We start from the raw sequence: 27,777 nt of genomic DNA, 5'->3' as shown, positions 1-27,777 counted from the left end.
GGGCCCCAACCATAGGACTTCATGTACCCTTAATTAACTCCCTATAGTCCCTGTCTTCAAATACAGTTATACTAGGGGTCAGAGCTTCCACACATGCATTTAGAGGTGGACACAATTCAATCCATAACAGTGTTATAACCGAGTTATCACACAAATTAACTCGTTCTTCTCAGATGCTTAAATATCATTATCCACAACAGCAAAACTGAGATCAAAGAATTTAAGAAACGATTAAGCTATATTAAATTGAAAATATGAAAGGCTACTTAAACTTTGTATTAGGTTTCTTTCATATGTTTACAAAGAATCCTTCCATTCAAGAGCCTGCAGATCAAACTTGTTAACCTCAACCTAACATCAATGTAAGCAAAATAGTTCATTACAAATATTTATAAAATCAGAAAAGGGTGGATTTGATAACTCCTACAGACACGGGGACAGAAAGCATGGAGGTGGTGAGAAGGTGAAGATGTGGGATTGAGAACACAGGTTGTTTAGGGACATTTCCTTACATATATTTTAACTGAGAAAATTCATAGAATAGCTATGTCACATAGTCTCAAAATGTCACAAAACTACAAAAAGGAGAAGATATTAAAATAAGTTCTGAAAAGCTTGTGTTGTATACTAAGAAGTCCTAAGCACTAACAAAAAAGATCTCAAATCTTGGTCTCTGCCTGTGCTTCAAGGTTATGTTGAAAGAAAAAAAAATAATTATATTTTCAGGAGATTTTCTAAACATGAAGAATTACCAAAGTTTTCAAATATAAAGGTTAATTATAGCTTAATATTTTAAAATAAGACTACTTTAAGCTTTTGTTCTAAATCTCTACTTAAATATCAAGTTTGTGGCTGTGAAGTCACTTTAATATTTTATTTTATTTTAAAAAATGCTTAATGTTTATTTAAAAAAATTTTTTTAATGTCTATTTATTTTTGAGACAGAATAAGACAGAGCATGAGCGGGGGAGGGTCAGAGAGAGAGGGAGACACAGAATCTGAAGCAGGCTTCAGGCTCTAGGCTGTCAGCACAGAGCCTGATGTGGGGCTCGAACTCATGGACTGTGATATCATGACCTGAGCTTAACTCGGACGCTTAACTGACTGAGCCACCTAGGCGCCCCAATGTTTACTTATTTTTGAGAGAGACAAAGATGGAGTGAGAGCGGGAAAGGGGCAGAGAGAGAGGGAGACATAGAATCTGAAGCAGTCTCCAGGCTCTGAGCTGTCAGCACAGAGCCTGACTCAGGGCTTGAACCCATGAACTGCAAGATCATGACCCAAGCTGAAGTCAGACGTTTAACCAGCTAAGCCACCCTTATTTTAAGATTTTAAATAAATCTAGATTTTTAAGACCAAATCACAAAAATTTTGTATTTGAAATCATGACCTTATACATTCAGTGGATAATTTAAATAAAATTACATTGAATTTCAATTTAATTAACTCTTTAGATATTAATCTTGATAATCTTAGAAAGTATCTTTTCACATTATGATATGCAAAGAATTTAAGTATTTAATTCAATATATTCACTAAGCATGTATCCTGGGCCCAACTGGTTCAGGAGCTAGAGAATAAGACCACAGATGTTACTATTTTCTTACACTGTGAAGTCTAATGGGAAAGATAAACATTTCGTGGATAATATGTGAAAAATGTGATGAAAAAAATGCATGAAATAGTCACTGTGAGACCATATCACAGAAAGATGTAATTCTCACCTAAATTTTCATTGTAAGTTTGGGATGTGAAGATCCTGTGTACGCATATGAGTCTTTACATGTAAAGTGGTCACCACATACTAAGTACTCAAGAAGTCCTAGTTCAGTATCAATGCCAATATGGTTGCCAATTTTATTAAAATAGTATCCAAAAAAATCTTTCTTTATTTATATGTTTTAATTATTGATAGCCACTAAGAAAGACTGTAAATGTATCTACATGTATATTTTTAAGTTAATGGTGTCAAAAATATTTAAACTTTAAAGAATTAAATTTCAATATAGTCTAAGATTCCTACCTGCATGATTCTAAAATATCATGGCCTAAGGCATGAATTAGCATGACTGAATTGTTTTCTGGTTTTTGGACACATCAAGTTTATAAAATAACTAGAAGCAAGGGTCCCTGGGTGGCTCACTTGATTAAGTCAAGGATCCCTGGGTGGCTCAGTTTGGCTCAGGTCATGATCTCATGGTTGGTGAGTTCAAGACCCATATTGATCTCTGTGCTGACTGCTCAGAGTTTGCTTCTGATTCTGTGTCCCTCTGTCTCTGCCCCTCCCCAACTCACTCTCTCTCTCTCTCTCTCTCTCTCTCTCTCTCTCTCTCAGAAATAAATAAAAAAAACTTAAAAAAAATTTTTTTAAATAACTGGAAACATTATAGAAATGTGTATTTTGAGTGATTTACTATTAAATCTTATTCAGTTGATTTTTCTCCTACAGTGTACATAAGCATGTATATGTATGTTTTAACAAAATTAACACTATTTCTACAAAATGTTTTGTGGGTAGTGGCAGTGTTTTTTTGTCTGTGTTTTATCTCATCTCACTGGATGGAGACTGCTGCATTTCATATTACTCAATATTATAATCAGTATATTCTCTCAAACAAGGAAATATATTCTCTTAACATCTTTTTCCCTTAAAATACAAACTTAGCTTATGAATTCCAAAGAAATATCAGAGTGTATAAACTTAATAGGAGTAATTTATTTTACTTAAAGGACACATAACTTGATGGCTTACCATTTTAAATCATTGAGAATAGATGATCTGAGTTAATTTATGAGGAAAATAGTCATAGTTGAGTCACATTAATAAATGTAAGTGAAGATATTTCTGACAAATACAGGAAATGACTTTTGATACTGTCTCTTTTTTGTATAATTTTGCTTATTATAATGTTATATCATATAACTCTATGGTTATATTTCATTTTGGACATTATATAAACATTACAAATCTAAATAAAGAGCATACCAAAGCCAATGTTAATTTTGACAGAGATGAAAGATCTGGGCATTTGAAAACATAAGAGAAATTAGTCACATTAAGATATGCAGGGATATTTTTTAAGTTTCTTAAAGAAGAGAAATAAAATCATAGCCAGAAGGCAAATGTTACAGTAACCAATGTTGTATTTGTTACTAAGAGACTATATTTGTTAATAATATCCTCAGGAAATAACACTTCTTAGTAGGTTCCTTTTTCATTGAAGAGTAATTTATCACCACACCATTAAAATAATTTGCAAATTCCCATGTAAAGGATTGTAGTAGTCCATGATAAGATTACATAACACTTAATAATTCTCGGTAAGCAGCGTATTTGACTGCAAAAATCTGGGATGCTCTGATGGGCTGCCTACATTCTCCTCAGTGAAGGACTGAAGAATTTATTTGCTCAGATGCTGAGATGGCTGCTAAAAAGCAGATCTCAGTTCCCTGCTCTACTTTACAATTGTCTTGTCTGAAAAATGACACCTTGCTCCTTTGTAGGCTCCTTCCCATAGTCATGTTTGGACGACAACGAGGTATAAAGGCCTGCCACTCTTTCTTCAGCTCCGGACAATATAAAGGTCCCTTATGGGTGGAGAGCTCCCCATGGAGTTGGCTGAGGAGTTCCACTGAGACTGTATCAAAGCTCAGCTTCCCCTCTGCTCCAGTCTTGCTCCCTTCCTGTCTCTTCCTAAGGCAGTGATCCCAATTGTATGCCCTCATACATACAATTCCTGCACAGTAGTCCCTGTCTGAGTGTCTGCTTCCTGGTGAGCCCAACATGGGAAATTATATCTTCTTTCAAGAGGTGACAGTTTGCATCTTTAATTCCTACCCAGTGTTTTCGACAGCATTCTAACAATTATCAATCCCATTAAAATTACAGTACCTGTATACGTAATACTCAGCTATGAATTACTCCATAATTTCAATCAACAACGTACTGCACAATGTATAGTATGTATTGAATTTAGACAGTCCATTTAGTGATGGGCATAAGATGGGCTGTTAGAGGCCTTATGTCCCAAACCTCTCTTTATTTAGTACAATTCCATGAGTTCAAAGAAGTGATTCAGTTTTAACACTCTTTTCATGTGCATTTTATATGTGAAAAGTGCCATAACATAATAAGTGTTCAGTAATGAGTCACTCTTAATATTAGTTCTATGATTATAATCGTTATAGTACCATAACACGCGTTTTTATTTTAAAAATATAACTAATAGTAAGCTAAAGGCTCAATTTTTATCACAGGAGTCAAATAGCATGATACTGGTTCAGGAGAAAATTCAATTTCAAAGAGCTGAAATAACTCATCTAAAATTCAGTAATTATGTCATTGAATATCAAATCCTATTCCTTTTCCATTCATGTCTTGATGCTTTCATTCTTGAAAAATCATTTAACTTTTCTTATGTACGACTGGTTTCCTCGTCAGAATTAAGTGCACAACATCCGTTGTACAGCTGGCATACAGAAAGAATTGTGTTACATGGTAAAGGTACAGATGAACACAGCATAATCACTTGCTTGAAGAATAATTGCAGAGTTCTTTAAATCTCTTTGGGGGGTAAGATCACATATATTATAATTTTGTGTTGCTTTGAAAATGGTCTAATTGTTTAAGTGCTCCCACAGTGAACTGAGGTATTATAAAAAGAGAAAATAATTTTAGGGTGACCTATTTTTATGAACTTTCATACTTTTGCAGACCATTTTTGTATTAATGTACTTGGTCTGTAGAAGAAATGTAGTGGCACTGATTATGTTTTAATCGGGGAGGTCCTCTTGAGGGCTTAGAAAATGATTCACTTGTCCTCCTGGTAAAATCATATCCGCCCCAAAGTTCTAGACTGACTAACTTATTTTCTGTGAGGACTCCCCCTCTCTGCAGATAGAATGGATCATTCCTTCTTTGAGGTTTCAGTGTTTTGTTCCTAATATTCTACAGCAGGCATCACATTATATTCAAGTGTTCTGTCATATTAGATATGTAACTAAATATATCCGCTACAATATGGGCTCCTCATAAGGACAGGACCAATCTTTACCTACACTGTTTGATACACACTACTTAGTAGAGTTGGCTGAGTTAATATTTAAAAAGTAGCATTTAAATAGTCAGCTCTTAAGAACACTGATGTAATTATTAAGACCATTTTTGTTTAAGAGAACCTTCCAATGTAAGGAAGAATAAGGATCATAAGACCATAGATGAAATGCATGTGCTTTCCCCCTCACTTAGAGATTTTTAACATATCTCTGACATACATAAGCCTGACATGTGAGACTTCACCCTTAATAAGTAATACCATTCCTAACAAAATAAAACAACAATGAAAGGCTCCTGGAGGGTGGCTCAATTGGTTAAGTGTCCTATTCTTGATTTTGGCTCAGGTCATCATCTCAAGATTCATGAGTTGGATCCTGCCATTGGGCTCCAGACTGACAGCACAGAGCTTGCTTGGGATTCTCTCTCTCCCTCTGTCTCTGCTCCTCCCCTGCTCACCCATGATCTTGCTCTCTCTCTCTCTCTCTCTCTCTCTCATTCTCTCCCTCTTTCTCTCTTAAAATAAATGTAAAACAAAAAAAGAAAAATATATATATCAGCCAGTTTCTGGAGGTCATATGTTCCTGATAAATACAAAAATTATCTCTATATAAATATCATATATTATTCTCTATGCATTTCTCATCTTAAAGCTAATTATCGGTTTAAAGTAGAATCTCAGTCTTAAGATAACTTATGACTAGATAATAGTCACATTTTACACAGACAAAACAAAATTAATCTCTTCCTCCTCCAATGTTATAAAACATAAATGCCAATTCTGAGCCTCCAATAATTCCCCCCATACTGCAATAGATACAGAGTTTACTGTGCTTTGCCTTGACAGGTTCACAAAGAGTTGTATAAAAAGAGGGTTAATTCAGCATCCATTTTGCTACAATACACTATGCTACAATAAAAAGTACTACAAAAAAAAACCCTACTACAATGCGCTAAAGTAATATTTTTATGACACTGAAGAGTTTTTAAGTTTTCTCTAATATTATCTAACAGGATAAGACAGGGGGGTAGGTATTCTTTTATCCCCATTTCAGTCATGTGGAACTTTAGTGATCTACCCAAGAGCATGTAACTCCTAAGTGGCAGGGGAGGGACTGGAGCACAGATCTTTTAACACCAAACCTCCGACTCCTACCCTGAACAAAGCATAAGGGGACTTCAATGTACTCTCATTTCCACAAACACTGATAGGGGGTGTGGGGGAAACTTATGCTCCAGACTCCAAACTTAACAGAAAAGAAACTACAAAGTATACACACTACCTTTCACACACTGGCTAATAATTTCCCATTTTCACTCTATTCTTGCCCAGACACAAGCAGATTCTCCTACTACATCTTTTTATACTTGGTAGCAGTGGGTTGCTGATGAGGGGGATGACTGACCAGAGATCTAGATTTAAATTCATTATTGAAATGACTGCAGCATAAACTAGGTGGGAGGTGGTGCTGTTTAGTTAATAGAGAATGAGAATTTCAAGGATCACTGCAGGTTTCCATGTGTAGTAATGAACAGGGGAAAAATTTCAAATCATTCTCCCCTTAGAAAGAACAAAAATATTAGTGATGGGGAACAGCGGGAAGTGGGTGTGCAAATTCAGTAGAGCAACAGTCACTAATATATTCTAAATTTCCTCTGTTAAAAAATACAGGAAACCTTCTACAATTACCACAGATTGTCTTGTTTAGATGCATTTCTTTTTGAAAAAGAATAGCTTTTTAAAAAAAAAGCTAACTTTAAATTCATGAGGTTTTAGCATTTCAGATGTAGGAGAGACTAGGCAATTATGAATGAATATGTTAATATAAAAGTATTACCATAGTTTGCTTTTTAACTTTTTATATTTATTTCTTTAAAAAAAATTGAATAGCTTTATTGAGATATAATTTACGTACCAGAAGGTTTACTCATTTTAAGTGTACAATTCAGTATTTTTTTAGCATTTGTACAGAGCTCTGCAATCATCACCATCTAAATTTTGCAATCTAATCTAATCTAAATTACCTTCCCCCATCAAACAAACAAACAAACCTAGTTTGCCCTTAGCCAGAAGAGAATCAACACCCAAAGCCATTTTACCTAACAACTGTGAGATATTTGATTCAAGAATTTATGGGAAAATCTATGACCGATTTAGCCCATGCAGTATTAACCTGAAAAATTAAACAGTAGGTATTTAAAGAGCAAAAATACAGACCCCAGAAGCAGACTATTTGGCGAACTCTATTTGTGGGATAAGCTCGACAACTTTGGGTAATATTCAAAAATAAATAAAAATGTCCCTTCTATACTTGATATCAGCAGGAATAAAAGAACTATTCTAGTTCAGCAGGCCTAAGAGTTGCTCTTAGTGGTTCCAAAGATAGCTCTAGTGTCACAATCATGAACCTAAAATGTTTCAAACCCACTCACTGTAAAGCTATGATGACAGATTTCAGTACAAAGCAACACAAGCAAAAATATCTGACAAAAGGATTTTGAAAGAATAGCAAATAGAGTCAGGGTAAATAAAAATGAATCAAACAAAATCAGTTAAATTAGTTATTTCTTTTGTCTAGTTTTTGGAAATTTCAAATTTTCTAGGTCGTTTTTCCTCCAGATTGCTGCTTTTACACAGGAGATCAGATTTGCAATAGCCTTTTAAATAAACATCAAAATGAAACTTTTAGAATAAGAACTCATTAATCTGTTCAAAATGGTAAGCATAAAACCAGATGCCTAGTTTTCATTCTGCAGATATAATTTAAATAGGTAACATTTTGTTAAAATTGGCATAGAAGTGAAGAATAGATTAATCTATGTCCAGGAATTTGGGATAATACTGGTTTTGACAGCCAGCCAAAGATCAGAAAGACTCCGTTATAAGCTTATTATGATGCTCTCACAACTCAGTACTCCAGTGCAGGTCCCATTTTATTAATAACAATGACATAGTACTTGGCTACATCTACCACACAGGATCTTCTTTCACCAGCAAGAATTTTTAAAAGGTTGAGAAAGCCCTCAATTTCTGAAACTTCTTTCAGTAATAAGACTTTCCTGAAGGTTTAGAAAGTCTCCAATTTCTGAAACTTCCTCTCCAACTTATATTTTCCAAAACATACCACAACAAAGCATGACTGAGTAGGGCACCTCAAATGCCATGAAGAAAAGTGAAAATTGCTCCTAGGCTAAGCTACAAGTTCACGGTCTTCATGGTCATTACTTCCTAATTCACTTCTTTTGAAATTCTCACGAGATCTCCCAAGTACTTGCTTTAATATGACAAACGGTAATATGATCACAAACCAACTGATGAACTTAAAATTCCCTCATGCCCATTTTAACGCAGACTTGCCATATATGACAAATGTCACATCGTATGTGGTAAAACACTGGCTAACACTTTGTGAGACAGTGCAATCCAGTCTTTCATCACCCTGATTATCATGCAGACTTTGATCATGAGCATATACCACACAAAAGAGTACAACTGCAAGAAGTAGCCACCATCTCATTTTGTCCAATGTTTTCACTCTCTTCTAGATCTTTCAGTGGAGCTTCTTGTCTTAGAACAGTCTTAACTGGTTGACAATTTATCCCTTTTTAGTTCTCCTGCCAGAATCTCTGGAGGAGATGCTAATGAGTCTAGCAATGGTTAATAGTCAACAGGAGGAATAACAAAGAAAAGTTAGAGGTGTGAATCATCAACGAGCTGGAATAATCTAGTTCTGTGTAGCCAAGTTAACTAAATATTCACGCGAGAGAGACACCTCCCTTATGTAGTCGCATTATTCACTCAGTGAAGACAAACAGAAAAACATACCTGCTTGACCAGTGGTGATACTGACAGCCGCAAAGAGCCTCTGGGATCTGCTTAAGTCAGAAACTCCATTTACAGCTTCAACTTCAAAAGTATAATTAGCGTGGGCTAGCAGGTCCATGACAGTGACATAGTTATCCTCTAATCCGGTCTGCTGGGGCATGTAGCCAATGTTACTCCCACAGGGAACGCACTCGCCCTGCTCCCAACTGCACCGCTTACACAATACTCTGTAGGTCACATCATTTCTTCCCCCATTGTCAGCTGGAGGACTCCATTCCAAACTTACTGTGGTTTGGTTGATGTTGAAAATGAGGTTCTGTGGTGCAGATGGAGGCCCTTTGGAAACCAAAAATAAATAAACAAATAAACAAAAAAAGAAAAAAAACAACCCCAAAAAAACAAAAAATGAAGGAAAGGATCTGTGTGGGCCACTAAGCTAGTGGCTCAATTACCATACAGAAAACTAGTTGAAATGCTTTCTTTTACATAAACATTTCATTACCTTTCCTAAAGAAGCTGTATAAAAGCCTCCTTGAATTCACTTGGCAAGAGGCTCTATTTATTTTCCATTTAATATGTCAAAATGAAAACAGGATAACAACTGTCTTTGTGCTTTTGCCACAGTCTTTAGCTATTTTTCTTCTAAGCAATTACAAAGAACAGTTAATGCACCTAAAAAAAACAGTTGTGCAGTTGTTTAAAAATAGTTTTCCTTTTAACCATATAACAGAGAATACATCTATTCATTCCTAATGTGCTCAAGAATGATTTACAGTAAGTCTGGGATTGGCTTTGGATTTGGGTCTCTCGAACATTCATTAATTGAAGCACCAAGATGTGAGATTTGCTCTATTTAGTGATGGAATTTGAAGTCAGAAACCATTACTCTTTAATCACATTTCATAACCACGTAAGACTCAAATAACTTTTGCATTTTATTTATGATTTTTATTAGATACATGAGAAAAATATTCTTAAAATGCATCTTATCAGTTCATGAAAAATTGGGGCGTCTGGGTGGCTCAGATGGTTAAGCGTCCAAATTCCGCTCAGGTCGTGATCTCACGGCATATGAGCCCGAGCCCCGTGTCGGGCTCTGTGCCGACAGTTCAGAGCCTGGAGCCTGCTTCGGATTCTGTGTCTCCCTCCCCCTCTGCCCCATTCACATTCACACTCTGTCTCTCTCTTTCTCTCTGTCTCTGTCTCTCTCTCTTTCAAAAATAAATAAACAGTAAAATTTTAAAAAAAAAGAAAGAAAAATGGCCTTATCAGTTCATGAAAAAAAATTCAATATTTAATAACAATTAGAATTCATTCACAAATCCAAAGCCCATCTCAATGATGTCACAATAGTACAACCAGTGTAAGGAATCTGAAAGTCCTTTCCTACGTTACGATTCTGAACTTACTTGTGCAGGCCACATACGGTGGATCAGATGGAGCCCTGTAATACCCGTCCTCACATTCACATCTGGAGGAGCCTTCTTTATCAGAAAAACTGTGAGTGGGACAACGAGAGCACTGGAGATCTTGAGAGGAAGATTTGTAGAACCCACGGCCACAGGCTGGGGATGCAAAAGAAAGTGAAAATAGAAACGTGAGAGCAGATAGATTTTTTTTTAATTATAGTAATAGCAAAGAATAAAATATGAAATTTAATTTGTGAAAAACAAGCTCTTTATGATAAAATAAAGTGTATTCAGTGTAAATCCATTTGAGAATGTAGAATGTAGAATACTACATTTTAAAGTAAAACAATAAAAACCAAATAATACAGTAAACTTGCGCCAATAGGTGGCATTGGTCTGAAACCTAGAGCCCAAAACTGAACAAAAGCATAATTTAATATGACAAAATCTTAGGATATTTAATTCAGGGTAACTTCACTTACAATATAATTAACTTACTTGTTGAAACATACGAAAATACTTCAAAGCTATGTTTTCTTAATATGAAATAGCTGTAAATAAACTTTTTATGTGTTAATTTGGTTGATACTGAAAAATACTAAAATAATTTTAATCACCTGATGAGGAAGAATAATGATATAAAAATTTTCATCTGAAAATGATAGAAATGTATTCCCTCAAGTTTTCAGAAAACTTCAATATACAATTTCAACCAATTTAAGTTATAAGGCAGGGTACCTTGCACTAAGTGAACTTTCTTGTTACTAAAAATAACAAAAGCCTATAAATAGGAGAAACCTATTCCACCACAAATAAGGAGAAAGCCTTCAACTGTAAACAGATGATGACTGGTTATCCTCTCCTGAGAGAAGTTAATAATACCGTCACACTAACACAGCAATTGCTCTCAGCAATGAATAGACAAGTACAAAGAAGGTCCCTAGCACCTCTCAGTAAAGTTGCTCTTACTCACTTAGACCCTATTTGCTATTAAGTCAGGAAACCTTGAACCGTTTTCTATCACTGATTATTTTATGTATTTGTCTTTAAAATTTAGCAAATTAAATTTACATTATTTCAAATTTTTTTATTAATTAATGGCATGATACATTGACTATATTAAGTTCAATTTACCCTTCATATTTATCAAATGAATATATGTTTAAGTTTTAGTGACCTTAAAATTGAATAAAAATTAATCATATCTATAAAGAAAGATTAGTGAATATTTAACATAAATTCAAGTATAGCTTTTAACTTATTATATTCACATTTATTTAATGTCCTCAACTTGAGCATCCCTCAGGAACATAATCTACATTTTCACTCTTAGGTAAGTTAAACAATCCTATCTTATCAAGATGGTATACTGAGTCATTCTCTATTTTTGCTCACATGCTCAATACTTAATGCATAATTCTGAAACAATGGAGAGCTCAAAATCATCTTTTGAGCTTCAAGAAAATAAGGCTATATTACACAAGCAAGATAGGTATTCCAGATAACTTAGAAACTTAATTTAAATATGTGTTATATTGCAATCGATAAGTGATAGATGTATACACAGAACTACAAGCATCTCCTTACAAATAGATGATGCACTACTGCCCTCAGAAGCCAATCTGCTTTTGGTTGGCTTCCTTAATTCATACAAAAGGAAAGCATTCACAAACATCTTAGGCAAAGACACTTCTTCACATGTTCTCAGTAGCAATTATACAAGTCTAAGGCACAGAGAGAGCAATGAGATTGACTATAAAACAATACAACTAAAACATAACACCTTGAAATGTTTCTGAAAACATGATCCTGCCACATAAAAAATGGTTAACTGGTAGGATGAAGGATTTGGCCTGCGTTTCTCAAGATAGAAATTCCTCTCTTTAAGTATTCACCCTATCTTGCTTTATGTTCCATCTATAATTCGGTGATCACATATGACATCCATAAAATAGAGAAGACAATGCTTTATTTACAACCTGCAGCTTGATAACATCAAGGTCCAGAGAATTAAAAACAGAAAAATAAGGAGAAAGAAGAGGTATGTGCTGACAGTCTTTAAGGACATGTGTGTATTAGTTATTACAAGGAGGAGAGGTTAGGGAACCCGGAGATGGACAACACAATGGCAACATAATTTACCATCCATTAGGAAAGGCTTCCAGAATTAGAAGGCAGCACACTGCCTGGTGGAGTCCAGGAGAATCCCCATGCTCCCATTGCAAATAAAAGCTTGTAATAAAGGCTTATTCCTATTTTTCTTACGAATAAGGAGGGACATTTCTTGCTCAACTCGCATAGTTTCTAGAATATATATGGTACCTAATGTAGAGAAATGCAAAACCCTTATCACTCAACTTTCAAATTACATTAAATTCTGTTACCACTTTAACAGATGGGAAAGCAGATTTGAAGCAAAAGTAACCTGAGTTCTTCAAATAATTCTGTTTGTCTAGGTTAAAACTGGATTTAGAACACAGGACTACTGATACTCAACCATATGCTATTCCACCAGCCTTGACTGCTCAATGAGCCAAAGTCTGGCACTCATTCAATGGGTCCCCAGGGCTAATTTTAGGGTTGCTAAAGCAACCCTAAAAATTAATTTTCTCTGGGTCCCTGTTGTCTTTTGAGATATCTTTTCACTAATTTAAAGCTATTATTTTAATTCAGAAAACTATGAAATAATAGCCTAGCACACCTTCCAGAAGAGATACTAAATAGGTATTCTCAATTTCACTGTGAATTTTGGCACCAAAGATGCCAGCAAAATTGAGCAGTACATGTATGGCTATCATTAAATAGATAATGATAGAGGCAATGCCGGAAAAATGTGGTCATCAAAGTCTTAACATTTTTTCTTTGAAGTAATATTCTGTTTCAGTTCAGTTAATATTGAAAATAATAAGTGGTAACAAGACAGTTTTCACTTAATCTCTAGGAAGACTATTAATTTAGAGTTATTAAAAATAAGTACAAAATCTTTGGAGCTATGGTGTTAAGAGTAAAGCCAAGAACATGCAGAGACATAAGCTGTATCTCTCAGGATAATAGTGAGCAACTGGGTGGTAAAAAGTTTGGGTAGGAAGTAGCAGATGCTCGTAAAATTAAAAATTTAGATGAGATATCTATAAGAAATAACCTGAGTAAAATACTCAGGGAAAGAAACTGGGCGAAGTAGCATATCTGAGAGCCACATAAGATCTACATGAGCTCTCCAATTGCCCCCCAAAAGGCTATCTGGAAACAAGGCCATTTCTTCCCTACAGGAATGCAACTGGTTTTCTAAAAGGTACCAGTAAGAAAGTTTTTAGAGGTAAATGCCTTCTGAAACCTCAAAGATAAATTCCCTTTATACGTAACTGTAAAGTATCTAGGAATAACTTTCTAGGAATTGTGCAAACGCAGCTTTAAAACTTTTCTTTCTTTGCTTTAGTTCTCAATTTGCTAAATAGTATTTGAACTCAAAGCAAACGTTAATTAATATAGTATGTGTAGGGTGCCTGGGTGGCTCAGGTGGTTAAGTGTCTGACTTCGGCTCAGGTCATGATCTCAAAGTTCACGAGTTCGAGCCCCGTGTCGGGCTCTGTGCTGACGGCTCAGAGTCTGGAGCTTGCTTCGGATTCTGTGTTTCCCTCTCTCTCTGCCCCTCACCCCTTCACGCTCTCTCTCTCTCTCTCCCTCTCTCTCAAAATTAACATTAAAAATATTTTTTAAAAAATATAGTACATGCACTATGGTAAAGTTAGTTACAAAAAGAAACATACAATTTTAATTTCCTACCTTTTGATGTTTTTGCTTTTTTAATTGAACATTATTTGAAGGTAATATTCACTATATTGATGAAGATTGGGAATATGTACAAAATTTGTTTTCAATATTTAATTGATTTTGTAAAAATAATCTATCCTATTATTTTAGTAATAGTTTATTTTTTCAGTGTTATCACAAAGGCCTGGGATTGATTCTTTCGACTGTTTTATCAAGTCCTTTGGGGCCCTAATGAATAAAATAACATAAGTTCATTATCCTAGCGCCAAGAACCATAATCTTGTCAGATTTCATACACCAAGCAAGTTTTCACTTAGTCCGTTCTTCAATGAAAAACCGTCAAAGAAAAACAGAATCTAGGAAGCACATGAAACTTCTGTTTCCCAGGCAGTAACAATATACTATAATACATCCACTAAACCATGATACAATATAGTATATTACAAGATCTGTTATAATATCTACTGTGATGAAATAAATGAAATTTGTTATGTTTAACTTCAACTATCTTTAAATAAGAATAGTGTCCCTATGAAACTAAAGTGGCTTAAATAATATTTGAGATTTTAATTCTTTTAAAAAAGAACAAAAAAGGCAATAGGGTTTCCTATTTATAAATGACTTACTTAAAAGTACTAATACTGCAACAAATCCTGAACACGAAGATATTTAAATATATGAGAATGGATACTAAAGCCTTGTATTCTGATTTCCAAGTTAAACTCTAACAATCAGATTCCATAGTTGTCTTCAATGGATGTCGACAGGGTGCCGGGACTTTGAATATCTATTCGTGTGATGCAGTTTATGGAACAATCAGGGTACTGGTATAACAAATCCGTGTTCTCAGTGAACAATCTTAATTTTTTTTTTCATATTTATTTATTTATTTTTTTTTGAGAGACATAGCAAGACAGACAGTGAGTGGGGGAGGGGCGGGGGGATGGCAGACAGAATCTGAAGCAGGCTCCGAGCTCCGAGCTGTCAGCACAGAGCCCAACACGGGGCTCTAAATCATGGACCATGAGATCATGACCTGAGCCAAGTCGGACGCTTAACCGACTGAGCCACCCAGGTGTCCCAATAGTAAACAATCTTAAACGTCATCCTAAAAGCCACAGACAAATTTCTGTGTAGCCTGAAAAATTAGTTGAAATGGAATATCTCTTCCTTCTGAATGAGGATGCAGATACTCAGATTTGCTCTGGTTCTTTAGGTTTATGACCTATAAGGGTAAGCTTGGGGGATATCCTATCTGACTATATTTCGACTGACCCTTTCCCACAAACTGGTTATCCCAGAAAACCCACATACTTCTAGAGTTCTTCTACAGATGGGAAAGATTTCCTGGTCCTTCTTGGACTCATTTTTTGGAAATCTTAAGCTCCACTTTTAATATCAGACACACTTGACATGACCCTGGACCTTAAAGCACTGATAATTTATATCTTAGCTGTCCACTATGACTGCACATTAGGGACACTTTGAAAAAACACTAATGACTTGACCTTATCAAAATCACTGAATCATCATTACGGTCTGGACATTTCTATATTCTAAAGGTTTTCCAGTTGTTTAGAACCATCATCCTGCAGGTTCTGGGTCTTGTCTCAGACTATCAAAGTTTCTGAAGAATGCATCACAAGATATATCCACCATAAAATCAATGAAGGCGGTAAAATGAGATATTATTAAGAAATCTAATAAATTAGAAATTTAAGAAAACTTTTAGTTTTCTTAAAACTAATGAAATGAAAAATGGAAATGAAAGATTAGTTCTTAAAACTAATGAAAATGAAAAAATGAAAATTCACTAATAAGCTAATCAAAAATAGGCAGAGAATCTGAACAGATATTTCTATATGGAGGACACACAAACGGCCAATGAACACATATAAAAATGATCAACACCATTAGCCATCAGAGAAGTGCACATCAAAACCACAATGAGATACTACTTATCCCCAGTAGGATAGGTATAAGAAAAAAAGACAGATAAAACAAGTGTTGGTAAGAATATGGTGAAATTAGAAGTCTCATGCCTTGTTGTGTTAGGAATGTAAAATGGTGTAGCCACTTTGAAAAAAAAGACTAGCAATTTCTCAAAAAGTTAAACATAGTTACCTCATAACACCTCACAACTCCACTCCTAGGTGTATACCCAAGAGAAATAAAAATGTATATTGATACAAAACTTGCACATAAATGTTCACAACTAAATTATTCATAATAGCCATAAAGGTAGAGAAAACCCAAATGTCCATCAACTAGCAAACAAATAAACACAAAGGAATATTATTCAGCAATCAAATATGGATGAACTCTGAAAATATCAGGCTATATGAAAAGATCCAGTCACAAAAATATATTTCCATTATGCGAAATGTCCAGAATACTCACACCATTAGACACAAAAATAAATTACTGGTTGCTAAGGGCTGGAGCAGGGAGAAGAAATGGTGAGTGACTATTATTGGGTGCAGGGTTTCTTTTTGGGGTGATTAAACTGTTCTAAATTTGATTTATAGTGATGGTTGTTGTACAACTCGTATGACTATACTGAAAAACCATTGAATTGTTCACTTTAATGGGTGAATTGTATGGTATGTGAATTATATTTCAGTAAAGCTGGTATATATAATGAAACCCATTAATAATACAACTTCAAATTGAACATAGAAGTAAGCAAATATTAAGAAAAATGTCAAATTAAGCTTTCAATAATATATTAGTTTGCCTTTCTAATACATATACTCTATATTCATCTATTGTTATAAAGCTGTATTTAGGTATAAAAATTAGCTATGAATTATTTAAAGAATTGGAAATTTTTAAATCTATGATCTAGATTATAACCTATCATCAATATATTCCTTTTACCCATTTGTTAATTTTAGAGTTTCATAAATAATAATTTATCTTTAATCTCAGGAGTAGCAATTTTATATGAATAATTTTATAACAAAAGAAATAGATTCTTATCAAAACCAGCTTATAGTCAGGGGAGGTTTTTAATGATACAAAGTTAGTTTTGGGTGAATACCTGAATAGACCTTAAACATTATTTTATTTTACCCATATCTCTTTGCCAAACAAGGGAAGCCCCAGGTCCCCTCCTTCTCCTACCATAAGCTAACTGAATACAGCTAGATTCAGCTTCCTCAGGTCTTACTCTGTTTCCAGACCTGTGATTTTAAGCACAATTGAACTTTTTCTGAAGGAATTATGTGTATGTGTCTGTGTGTAAAATATGAGGTTTTGCAGATGTTTCCGGCCACAGTTATGCACCTGCAAAGAGTTTATTAATTATGAACTATAAGTGGATTGTTCTGTAATTGAAACTTTCTGGGCTTTAATATTATTGTAGAATCTACATAAATACATAGTTAGGGATCCTAATGAATGTTATTTTATTTATTGCAGATGGACATTTTGCTTAATTCAGAGCCTAATTCAGAGCAAAGCCAGTCCGTTTCCATAGGAGCTCTCAAATATTTGTGTCATATTAATGTCTATGCTCTACAATGCAAAGGGGAAAGCACAGCTTGTAGAAATAGTACTCCCACTGCTCAAAGTGCTGACCTCATCTGGGGTGGACGATCCAGAATCTGTTTTTTAATCCTATTGACAGTACCTCAGTGGGAATAATTACAAAAGTCCACCTGAACGCCAGACCTCCTGTCACTGATATGCTATGATTTTTCACATTGAGAATGAACAGCGGGCAGAGAGGATAAAAACAACATGATGTAACGAGCATCTTATAGTTTGTGAGGCACCATACACATCACCCTAGAACTAACTTGTAAGAGTTTAGAAAATAAATGGTTCAGAATATAAAGCATGTGATAACAGGTATCACGTGCTGAAAGTATTTGGGGATTTTTAAAGAGAAAAAAGAAAAATTAATTTCAGGGCATTATAAGTATATATATTATTTAGTTTTGTTATTTAATTGAGTACTTAATGTTTACTAATACCATATAGTGGAAAACAAACATGTAAAATGAGAACCTTTTTAAAGTTTTATTTTAAAACTTTTTAAAAGACTGTAAAAGAAAACAAAGCATTATATAAACACAGTTTTTTTGTCCTTTATTAAATTATAGGTTTGGAATATGCCAGGAATTTTTCTGGGGTCTGGCATTAAGGTACTCTTCATTTTACCAAAATATCACTGTAATTCTGATGTCATTACCAAAATGGTAAAAAAAAAAAAAAAGAAAAGAGGAAAAATGTCAAGTTAGAACATTCATATCTTTTTTGTCTTCTTATTCTACTTTATAAAAATTAGGCTATGCTAAAGAAGTAATGTGATACGGCAAACAAGAACTGGATTTTAACTAAAAAAATCTGTTCAAATCTACTCCATGATTTACTGGCATGTAATTTGGACAAAGCCACTTCACATTCCTGGGCTTCAATGTCTTTGTTTTCCTTGTTATCAATTATTAAGTGCTATAGACATATGCATGTTTGTGTGTGTGTGTGTGTGCGTGCGTGTGTATATTTCCATTTACAAAAACTTGTCTTAACAATAATACAGTAATCAGTTAATCATTTCTCTAACTGTTAAACTCCCATACAATTGTTTTCATCGAAATGCTACCTTTAAAAAAATGTGTATGTCAACCACCATCACCATACCTCCAAAACCCCACATACAAACTCACACCCACTTAGTCTGTCAGTGGTGCCTCAGCGAGAGTGTGAAAGACCAGCTCTAAAGGACTGTCCTGCCTCTGCACACCATCCTTGATAGGCAGTGGCGGGCACAGTGTCAGTGATGCATCTGCCTAACAGTTCACCTCTAGCTCTCACTGTGCCATTGTTGTCAAACCCTATCTGTGTTGCCAGAGATGGGCACATTCATTTTGGTTCATGCAGATAAGAATCCAGCAGTGGAATTTTTAAATTAGGTAAATAACTTAAACATCAACTGTCATAAAAGAAAGGATGAAAAATGAAATCAGACCCTTCTGGATCTCACTCAAGATTGTCCTCATAGGTCCATTCTGAGGGATCAACCTACAGATAAAAAAACTGAATTACTTATGCAATTCAGTATGTTCCAGTATGTTACCTATGTTCTAGCAATAACCCCACGGGAAAAGCACTAACACAGAATAATTTTAACCCTAATACAAGCCTATAGCAAAATGGTATAATTATTGGGTTCCCATGGTCTAAAAACACTTCTGCTAGGGGAAGCTAGCTAACCAAACTCAAACATTACTTACCTGTAGTGACTTTAAAAAGTGCCTTGCTTATGATACAGTATTATTTTATTTTACTAATAGATCTCCTTGAGGGCATTGTCATTATCAACAAGAGGCTGTAATGGGGAGAGCTCTTAAATAGCGATTGGTGTTAGAAAGATTTCAGGCAGGGACACAATTTACCATAGCATCTAGGCCACTGTCAAGTTCTTTTTTTCTTTTATTTTTTAATTTCAAGTTTTTATTTAAATTCTTGTATGTCAAGTCTATTTTTTAATATTTCTCTTATATTTATTATAATACCATAGGTTTTATAATTTCAATGTTATTATTCATTCTCATTATACTAAACCATTCCTCATAGCTTTGAAAACATACCAAGAAAACTTAGACAATGTAGGTTTTACACACAAAAAAAGTAAAATATACGAATGATGGTTCCTCTTTTGAACGACCAAAACTCTAGCTTTAACATAATCATTTTTAAGACAACACTTCTTAAAAGACGAAATTCATGTTCCGAATGACATTGTTAATTTCACCACAGAAAGTCTCACTTCAACAAGCCTGTAAAAGCAATACAACTTGGCCTTTATATAAATGATGACACTGGCTTCCCCTCTAGCATGTACTAACTGTGTAACCTTTGCAAATCTGCTTAAGTTCTCTGAGCCCAGTTTGTCCATATCTAAAACAGTGAGGCCTAATAATAAGACTGTATCATCAGACTATTGTGAATTAAAGTGTATAATTCCTGTGAAAAGTCTAGCACAGTGCCTGGTGGAGAATAAGCACTCAATAAATAACTATATGATTATTTCACGATGTCAGTTTCCATGCTGAGTTTTTATTTCACTCTAGTTTCTACCTCTAATAAACAATGAGCCACTTCTGCATTATCAGATGTGTAAACAAACAAGAAAAACAAATTAATTATTAGGCAAATACAGTCAAATTACTCATTCTTTCCCCGACTACATAATTATTGTTTGTCTACTCTTTGCATTATGCTAGGCAATGGACCAAAGTTCTGTCCACTAAAAAAACAAATATGATGATCTCTAAATACATACTACTTTTGTCCTGGTATCAAATACATACTACATTTGTCCTGGTGTGAATAATCAGTTGCTTATGTGCTTAAGCCAATTAAAATTCTGATATTTCATAATAAAGTGTTCTATAAGCTATAAATATTGTGCCTTAATCTGTATCTTTTACAATGTGCTTAATTATCTCCTATTTCAGTGGTGAATACAGACTCTAAAGTCACCTTTCCTGCCAGAGCTGTAGCACTTCATCAACGTGAAGAGAGAAAACTACTCAGCGCAGGTAGACATGCAGGAAATGTGGGTAGAGACTTATTATTGACCAATTATATTTAAACTGGAGAGTTATTTGTGGCAGTTATTGGTTCGTCTTTCAGCGATGCTAATAGTGTGGATCTGGCAACATCAAAATGGTTCATAAAATCAGGTTACTTCAAGTTCAAAAAACTTTAGTGGGGCAAGAAATATGTATATCAATACACATATTTGAAATGTAATCATATTTAATAAAGTGAACATTTTAGCACAATTCAAAGAATTACAATTAAAGTATGTTATGAGTGATTCATCAATATTTGTTTTTTCTCCTACAAAACACTTAAATCTACCTATCTGTAGAAAAAGTTTGCGAGATCCATAACCATAATGAAAAGAAATAATTCCATCTTAATTTCTTAAAGCAAAGGGCAGTCCTTCCATTTCAAGCAGTCTGAAGTGTGGGCTTTTCACCATGTTTTCAGCAAAACTTTCAAAAATGATTAAAACACAATCATCAGTTAAAACAATCTTTCTAGCTATTTTGTGAAGACTACTTTTTTCCTTATTTAGTCAGTTATAAAATGTGGATCAATACTAAGTCTTGTGAAACAAATAACCCTAGAGCAGTTTAAGGCAGTTTGAACATGTGGGAAGATAAATAATCATTTCTGTTATGTCAGTGGAAAATTTTTTGAAGATCATAAAGAAATCAGTTTGCCCTAAAGCATGACATTTTAAAAAGATGCATCAGGACAATGAGGATATTCACTCAATCCTTAATTCTTAGAAATAAAAGAAAGTAACAGGCAGAATAAATCCTTGCAGCAAATGATATTGTTGAGCTCATTCTTTTTTTCAAAAAAGGGAGCTCACCACACACACACACACACACATTTATACATACATATACACATACGTGTATATATAGTGGTAAGACAAACTGAATTTCTAGAAATTAAACAGTAAGATTTTGTAACTGCATCCCCATACTTTCTACTCCTTAAAAATAGAAAACAAGTTAATTTTTAATTTTTATCTCCACACCAAGTAAATAATCCAACAGAACTCTATCAGTATCCTATTCACTTTGCATTCACAGCATTTTGCAGAAAGATACTGTAGGTACTACTAGAATATTGTTTAATATTTTTTAATAAAAACTGTTTTTAAAAAGGGTAGCTATGTTCGATATTTAAAAAAAAATCTAGTTTAGCTCCTGCTTTTAAGGAATAACTAATTCATCCTTCATGAATCAGTTAAAAATTTCCCTTCTCCTAAAGCTACTGAAGACAATCCAAACTGATCTGTATGACATACCACAATTATAGCATTAACACTGTCGTAATTATTTCCCCAGGTGTGTCTCTTCTAGCTCACTGTGAGACCCTCAAGGGCAGAAATTATGTATCTGTAAATTCCAGAGCCTAGCACAATGCCTAGCATATAGCAGGAAGTTAACCCGCATTTACTGAATGCATTTATTGAATTCATCCTGCAATATTAAGCACCAGGCAGTAACTATCCCACTTACCAAAGACTAATTCACCAACACAACTAAGTAAACTTTTTATTGTAATCAGATCAACGGGAAGAGTATAGCATATACCTAAGTAGAATGCAGTAGAGTCCTGACTATATCCGTTAAGGAAAGACACTTCATGGGCTCTCACTCTTAAGGAGTTCCCTTTATGCTGTCCAGGGAGAAAACTGCATAGCCATGTTTAGATTAGTGCTTTAGATAATTTGCAACACAATTCTATGAGCATCTTTAACACAGTAATATGAATAAGTATATGAATGAGATGTGAAATATTTTATAACCATATAATTAGAGCATTTTTCTTTGAACAAGGGAAAGAAAAGTTCCAAGAGAGGGAAACTACCAGTTGTGAATTATAAATCATAATAAAACTGTCAGTGTAGGGCTCTTTTCTAAGACAAAAAAGATAAAGAGTGATAGTCCCTCATTCTTAAAACAGACCATTCTTCTTTAAATATATGAGTTATCCAAACTCAAAAACAAGAATATTCTAGTTGTAGATAATCCAGAATTGCCATATTCTAGAAAGTACACATATACTTTCATTTCTGTTAGTAATTTGGAACTAGACAGGCCACTATTAAAATAAATTCTTGTAATTAACATTTCTATTGGAAAACACAGAAATATCACTGATGCCTTACATTATGAAAAATGATTTCAATTTATTTCTTACTGGCTCTCTTTTAAATTTTAAAAACAATTATTGTAAACAAAAAAAGTAATTTAAATACAATGGGCCATTACATCTTTTCTCTTATTATAAGGATAAACACATATATATCCACACACCCTTCTGTACCTTTGTGTTTTGCATTCAATTTCATATGTCTCTAAAATAAATTAATTCATTTTGCATATGGCCTATGCAGGGGCATGACAAAACCAAGGGTTACAGCCTATTTATATGTACATGTAATATTTTACTTTTTTCAAGTTAAAACTGAAACCTTAAGACAGGAAAACTGGATAAGAACATAAAGTACTTTATCATAAAGAATTAGCTCAGAAAAAGTAATGTAAGTACTACAAAGTATATTTAAATCTGAAATAAATGAAAACTGTACAAGTGAAATACTGTTTTCTTATGGTAAAGGATAATAATGTAAATGTGTACATTTCCAAATGAAAAATGTGTTGAAATTTCTTACAAAGAAAAGGCTAAACTAGAATATAATGATCCATTCTATTTCTACACTAATGGTGCCATACAGTACGGTATTATGTACAGAGAGCTGATAGGGAATTAAATATTCCTAGTTAATTAGAATCAAGTCGTCTCAAAGCCTACATAAAGGTTTGGAAATTTTAATTTATACTAACCAGAATACAGATAATAAAGAAGGAAAAAAGCAGTTCAAAGATTGCACCCAAAACTAATGGTAAAGAACATACAGAAGAAAAGCAGAGGACAGATTGTGAAGACATATTGTCACAGATGGAAACCAGGTGGAATGGGTCAGACAATACTTTTAGAGTAATTATTTTCAACATTTAAGTTGAATTACTTTTTTGTAAGTGTTCAACAAAAGACAGATAAGAATACTAGCTGTCTATATGCCTAAATAAACATAATGTCTAAAAGCCAAGGTGTGATCAATCAAGGAATAATCAAGCATTGTATAAGAATTTGTGTAACACCTTTGTGACTGGATATATACCAATGAAAAACTGAGGCATCTGCATCTGATGCTTGAAATTTTTCAAATGCTTTTATTTTATTTCATCATAATGAAACTGTAAACTGTACCTAAGGCATGACAAGACCAATGGTGAACCTTGCCAAATGTCAACAATGATAAGAGGAAAGAGTCCCAACCTTGCAAGAATATGACTTTTGCCATTCCTTTCCATCTGCCATTTTTCAGTAACATTATTTTTCAGTTTAAATCAGCAGTCCTTGGGGTGCCTGGGTGGCTCAGTTGGTTAAGCATATGACTTGGGCTCAGGTCATGATCTCTCAGTTCGTGAGTTCAGGCCCCACAGTGGGCTCTGTGCTGACAGCTTGGAACAGCTCGGAGCCTGCAGCCTGCTTCGAATTCTGTCCTCACTCTCTCTCTGCCCCTCCCCCGCTCACACTCTTGTCTCTCAAAAATAAACATTTAAAAAATTAAAAATAAATACATAAATAAATAAATAATCAGTAAAGGCTAAAAGGTGAATCTTTGCAAGCTACAGATGTTAAAAGAGTATGACTAGTCAGTGTCAGTAAAGATTTTGCAGTTCTTAGATTTTCCCAAAATGAAATCCTTCTTTTATCATACAAATAGACAAACGTTGAATGCTATAAAATATTTTGCAAAATTAGAATTTGGAGGAAACCATCTTTTATCAAGATAAGGTGCACTGCTCTTTACCTGTTATCCTCATTATAACTTTGCTTTATTATATTTTCCATCTATGTTGCATCACCAAATGGTATGCAGTTTGTTCAAACCTTTAAATAGTTAATTTTCTGCTCATGAAATGTTTGAATACCTCATTGCAAAGTGCAATGTGTGTAGCTCTAACAACCTAAGTGCCATTTAATATGGTTAGTTAAACATTCTACTTTTCACATGGAAAATATGATAGTTGAGTAGGTTTATATATTGTTATTGCCTTAATGTCTATTTCACAAATTCATTATTTTTTTATTAAATTAATTCTTCTATTACTCTTTAAAAAAGGTTACATTGCAAGGGAATAGAGAATTCTCAAAATAAACTACTCTCTGCCAAGTTTTTATATACAGACTTATGATTTAGAGTGTATATTTCTTAAAAGAATTGTCACAATGGCTAAGAGTTTATATATTTTTCTATTCAAATATTTGTGATACATAATAATACAATAAAGATATCTGTGTATTTTGACCTAATCAAAGCTTACAATAATTTATATTTGGAATGAACCAATAGATACCACATTTTCTCTGCAGTTTATATTACATTAAATTTTATCAACATACCCTAAAATTCTACTTTGTTGTTTTAACATCAAAGTCAAAAATAAAATTAACAGAAAACCATACGAGCAAAAATTCTCATCTTTTCTTAAAATCCAGATGTACCATATAACTAGTTATTAAAGAATTTGGTCAATTGAGGGGCACCTGGGTAGCTCAGTCAGTTAAGCATCTGACTTCGGCTCAGGTAATGATCTCATGGTTCATGAGTTCAAGCCCAGCGTCAGGCTCTATGCTGACAACTCAGAACCTGGAGCCTGTTTCCAATTCTGTGTCTCCCTCTCCCTCTGCCTCTCCACCTCCACTCTCAAAAACAAATAAACATTAAAAAAAGAATTTGGTCAAGTGAAAAACAGATTTGTATCAAGTATAAAGCATAAGCCCTGACTTTTTAGAAATAGAAAATGCTATAGTTAAATTTTTTCAACCAATACTTTGTGCAGGAAACCCAGAAAAGTACTTTAGAATCATATTTCCTTTGTTCACCATGATTTCTGGAAATACTATGGAACAGTTTTTCAATCTTGCTATCAGTATATATTCTTGATTCTCTGGAATTTGATACATCACTGACTTGCCAGCTGCTTACCACATAGGATTGTCAACAGTGTTATGCAGATAATTTAATTAGTGAGTTTGAGGATAGTATCAAAATTAGAGGTATTTTTCACATTCAGGATTCATCAACATCTCCACAGTTATATCTCTAGAATGGCAAAGGTTTATGCTATATTTGTTACTCTACATTTCCTTGAATGCAATTCCTTCTGAATAATCACGAGCATAACATGAGCATGCCATTTACTAATGGATAAATATATTGCATGCTTTCTTGCAAAACAAAAAAAAAATGTACTCCAAATCCCATTTTACATATTTGATTAACATATGAAAGAATAAATCCTTTTATACTACACCTCAGTGTTTCATAAATATTCCTATTATTAACTTTCAGAGAGAAACGGCATAACAATAGATAAAGATTTTATCAAATGTTGGAAGAAATAATAAGTAGGTAGTAGAATATTGACTTTCCAACCAACAGAAAGCACTAAAATGACATAGAGTCTCACAAAAGGTATATAACCAGAGCATTTTCTTTTTTTTTTAGAGTCAGGTTCGAATTTAGAGCTATTTATATCAAGAAGTTAACTATGTGGCACTAAACTTTTGGAAGAAGATTCATTAAAAATGCATTTGCTACAATTCTAAATCGCATCTCCTTGTAAAGCCATATCTGACCTCTGGTGTAAGCAACTGAGTCCCTCCTCTCTCTTCCCGTTCCTAAAATTAATCACTTTAGCTCAGATTTACATTTCTATCTCCAGCTATCTATCACCTATCTATCATCTATCTATCTATCTATCTATCTATCTATCTATCTATCTATCTATCATCTTATGCAGGGTCATTATACTCTCACTACAGTCTTGCAAGACAGTTCTCATATTCCTCCAATTAAATGTAAAGATGTTAGTCATATTTCCTTTATATTTCACAAGAGTTTGGTCCTTTGAAGTCTTCACTCTATTGTTAATGCCTCACTAATCAAGTCTTTAATACTGCCCAAGATGTTAGTGTTTTATATATAGTTACACAGACTGAAATTCTATTTGTCAAAATAGAAGAAACTTGCATATTGGATACATATTGATGGGTAAGAAAAAGTTTATAGATCAGTAGAGGACAGTCTGTAAGAATGCAAGCTACAGAGCCAAACACTTTGAGTTCAAACCCTAGGTTTAAATGCTTGACCTACTACTAGACCACTGGATAGGAAACGGCCTAGGAAAAGTAATTTTTTTTTTCTTAATAGGACTGTTATGTGGACAAAATAACTTATAACAATCCCTAGCACATACTAAGTACTTTATACATGTCAATTAATATTATAATTCTTTATTATGTTATACTGTAAAGAACAGGTTTGTTTTTGTTTTTTGTTTTTTGTTTTTTTAATTAAGAAAATTTTGCTTCACCAAAATGTAAAAACAGCTTCTGGAATGTTCTCCAACATTTTTGTAAGCAGTCTTTTTAACTGCATAATTATATAAATTATGTAGCTAAATGTCTATAAGTTTCAATTTAGGAATTCATTTAATAGTTTCGACAGCTGAAGAAATCATGTATAAAGGATTCTTTAAAATAACGTCATTTAAAAATCCATTTGAAATTTAACCTAGTTTTCCTTTTGTTGCTTTGGTTTGTTACAAATTTACTTTGTTTAGTAGGTTATGTAGATAAAGGTACAACTTTGCCCTATAATCTCCAATGAAAGAAAATATGCCAAACACACATTTCAAACTGTGTAACTTGCCATGTGACACCAAAATAAAACAACATAAGACAGACTGATAAAAACTCAAGGATTTGAAAGGGTCAAGAAAAGCTCCAGTACACTGCAGGCAGCTATTACAGATAAAACGTTCACTGAAAAGAGGGAGAGCGAGAAAGAGTGAAAAAAGGAAAAGTAATGAAAAAAGAACAGAATTCTACAATAATACAACTTATTTTCAAGTCAGTTCATGCTTTTCCTTTGCTGCCCTTAACAGTGATGTAAGCATCCATACACAATTTGATATCAATCTGCTTTCTATCCATATCTGCAAAGTATGACATTTTTTTTTAAAGACAACTAAGAAAAGTGAACGCTACCATTCTCTTTCTTCATGACAACTAAAGAAGAAAAAATCACAGTATTTTAG

At 33.8% G+C, this 27,777-nt stretch overlaps 1 protein-coding gene across 6 annotated transcripts in view; it reads right to left on the bottom strand.

The window, feature by feature from the left end:
• Window positions 1-27,777, bottom strand: part of EPHA7 (EPH receptor A7) — a 168,189-nt gene that overhangs the window by 97,089 nt on the left and 43,323 nt on the right. For all 6 annotated transcript variants that reach the window (XM_053222461.1, XM_015067544.3, XM_015067545.3 and 3 more), the window contains exons 4-5: window positions 10,289-10,444; window positions 8,880-9,215 (exon numbers count right to left, since the gene is read on the bottom strand). In XM_053222461.1, the coding sequence (XP_053078436.1) occupies window positions 8,880-9,215; window positions 10,289-10,444 (492 nt within the window). The remainder of the gene's footprint in view (window positions 1-8,879; window positions 9,216-10,288; window positions 10,445-27,777) is intronic.

This window comes from Acinonyx jubatus, chromosome B2, assembly GCF_027475565.1.
Source record: "Acinonyx jubatus isolate Ajub_Pintada_27869175 chromosome B2, VMU_Ajub_asm_v1.0, whole genome shotgun sequence".
Classification (NCBI taxonomy): Eukaryota; Metazoa; Chordata; class Mammalia; order Carnivora; family Felidae; genus Acinonyx; species Acinonyx jubatus.
Note: the sequence above shows the minus strand (reverse complement) of the source record. Positions and strands in the feature narration are given on the sequence as shown.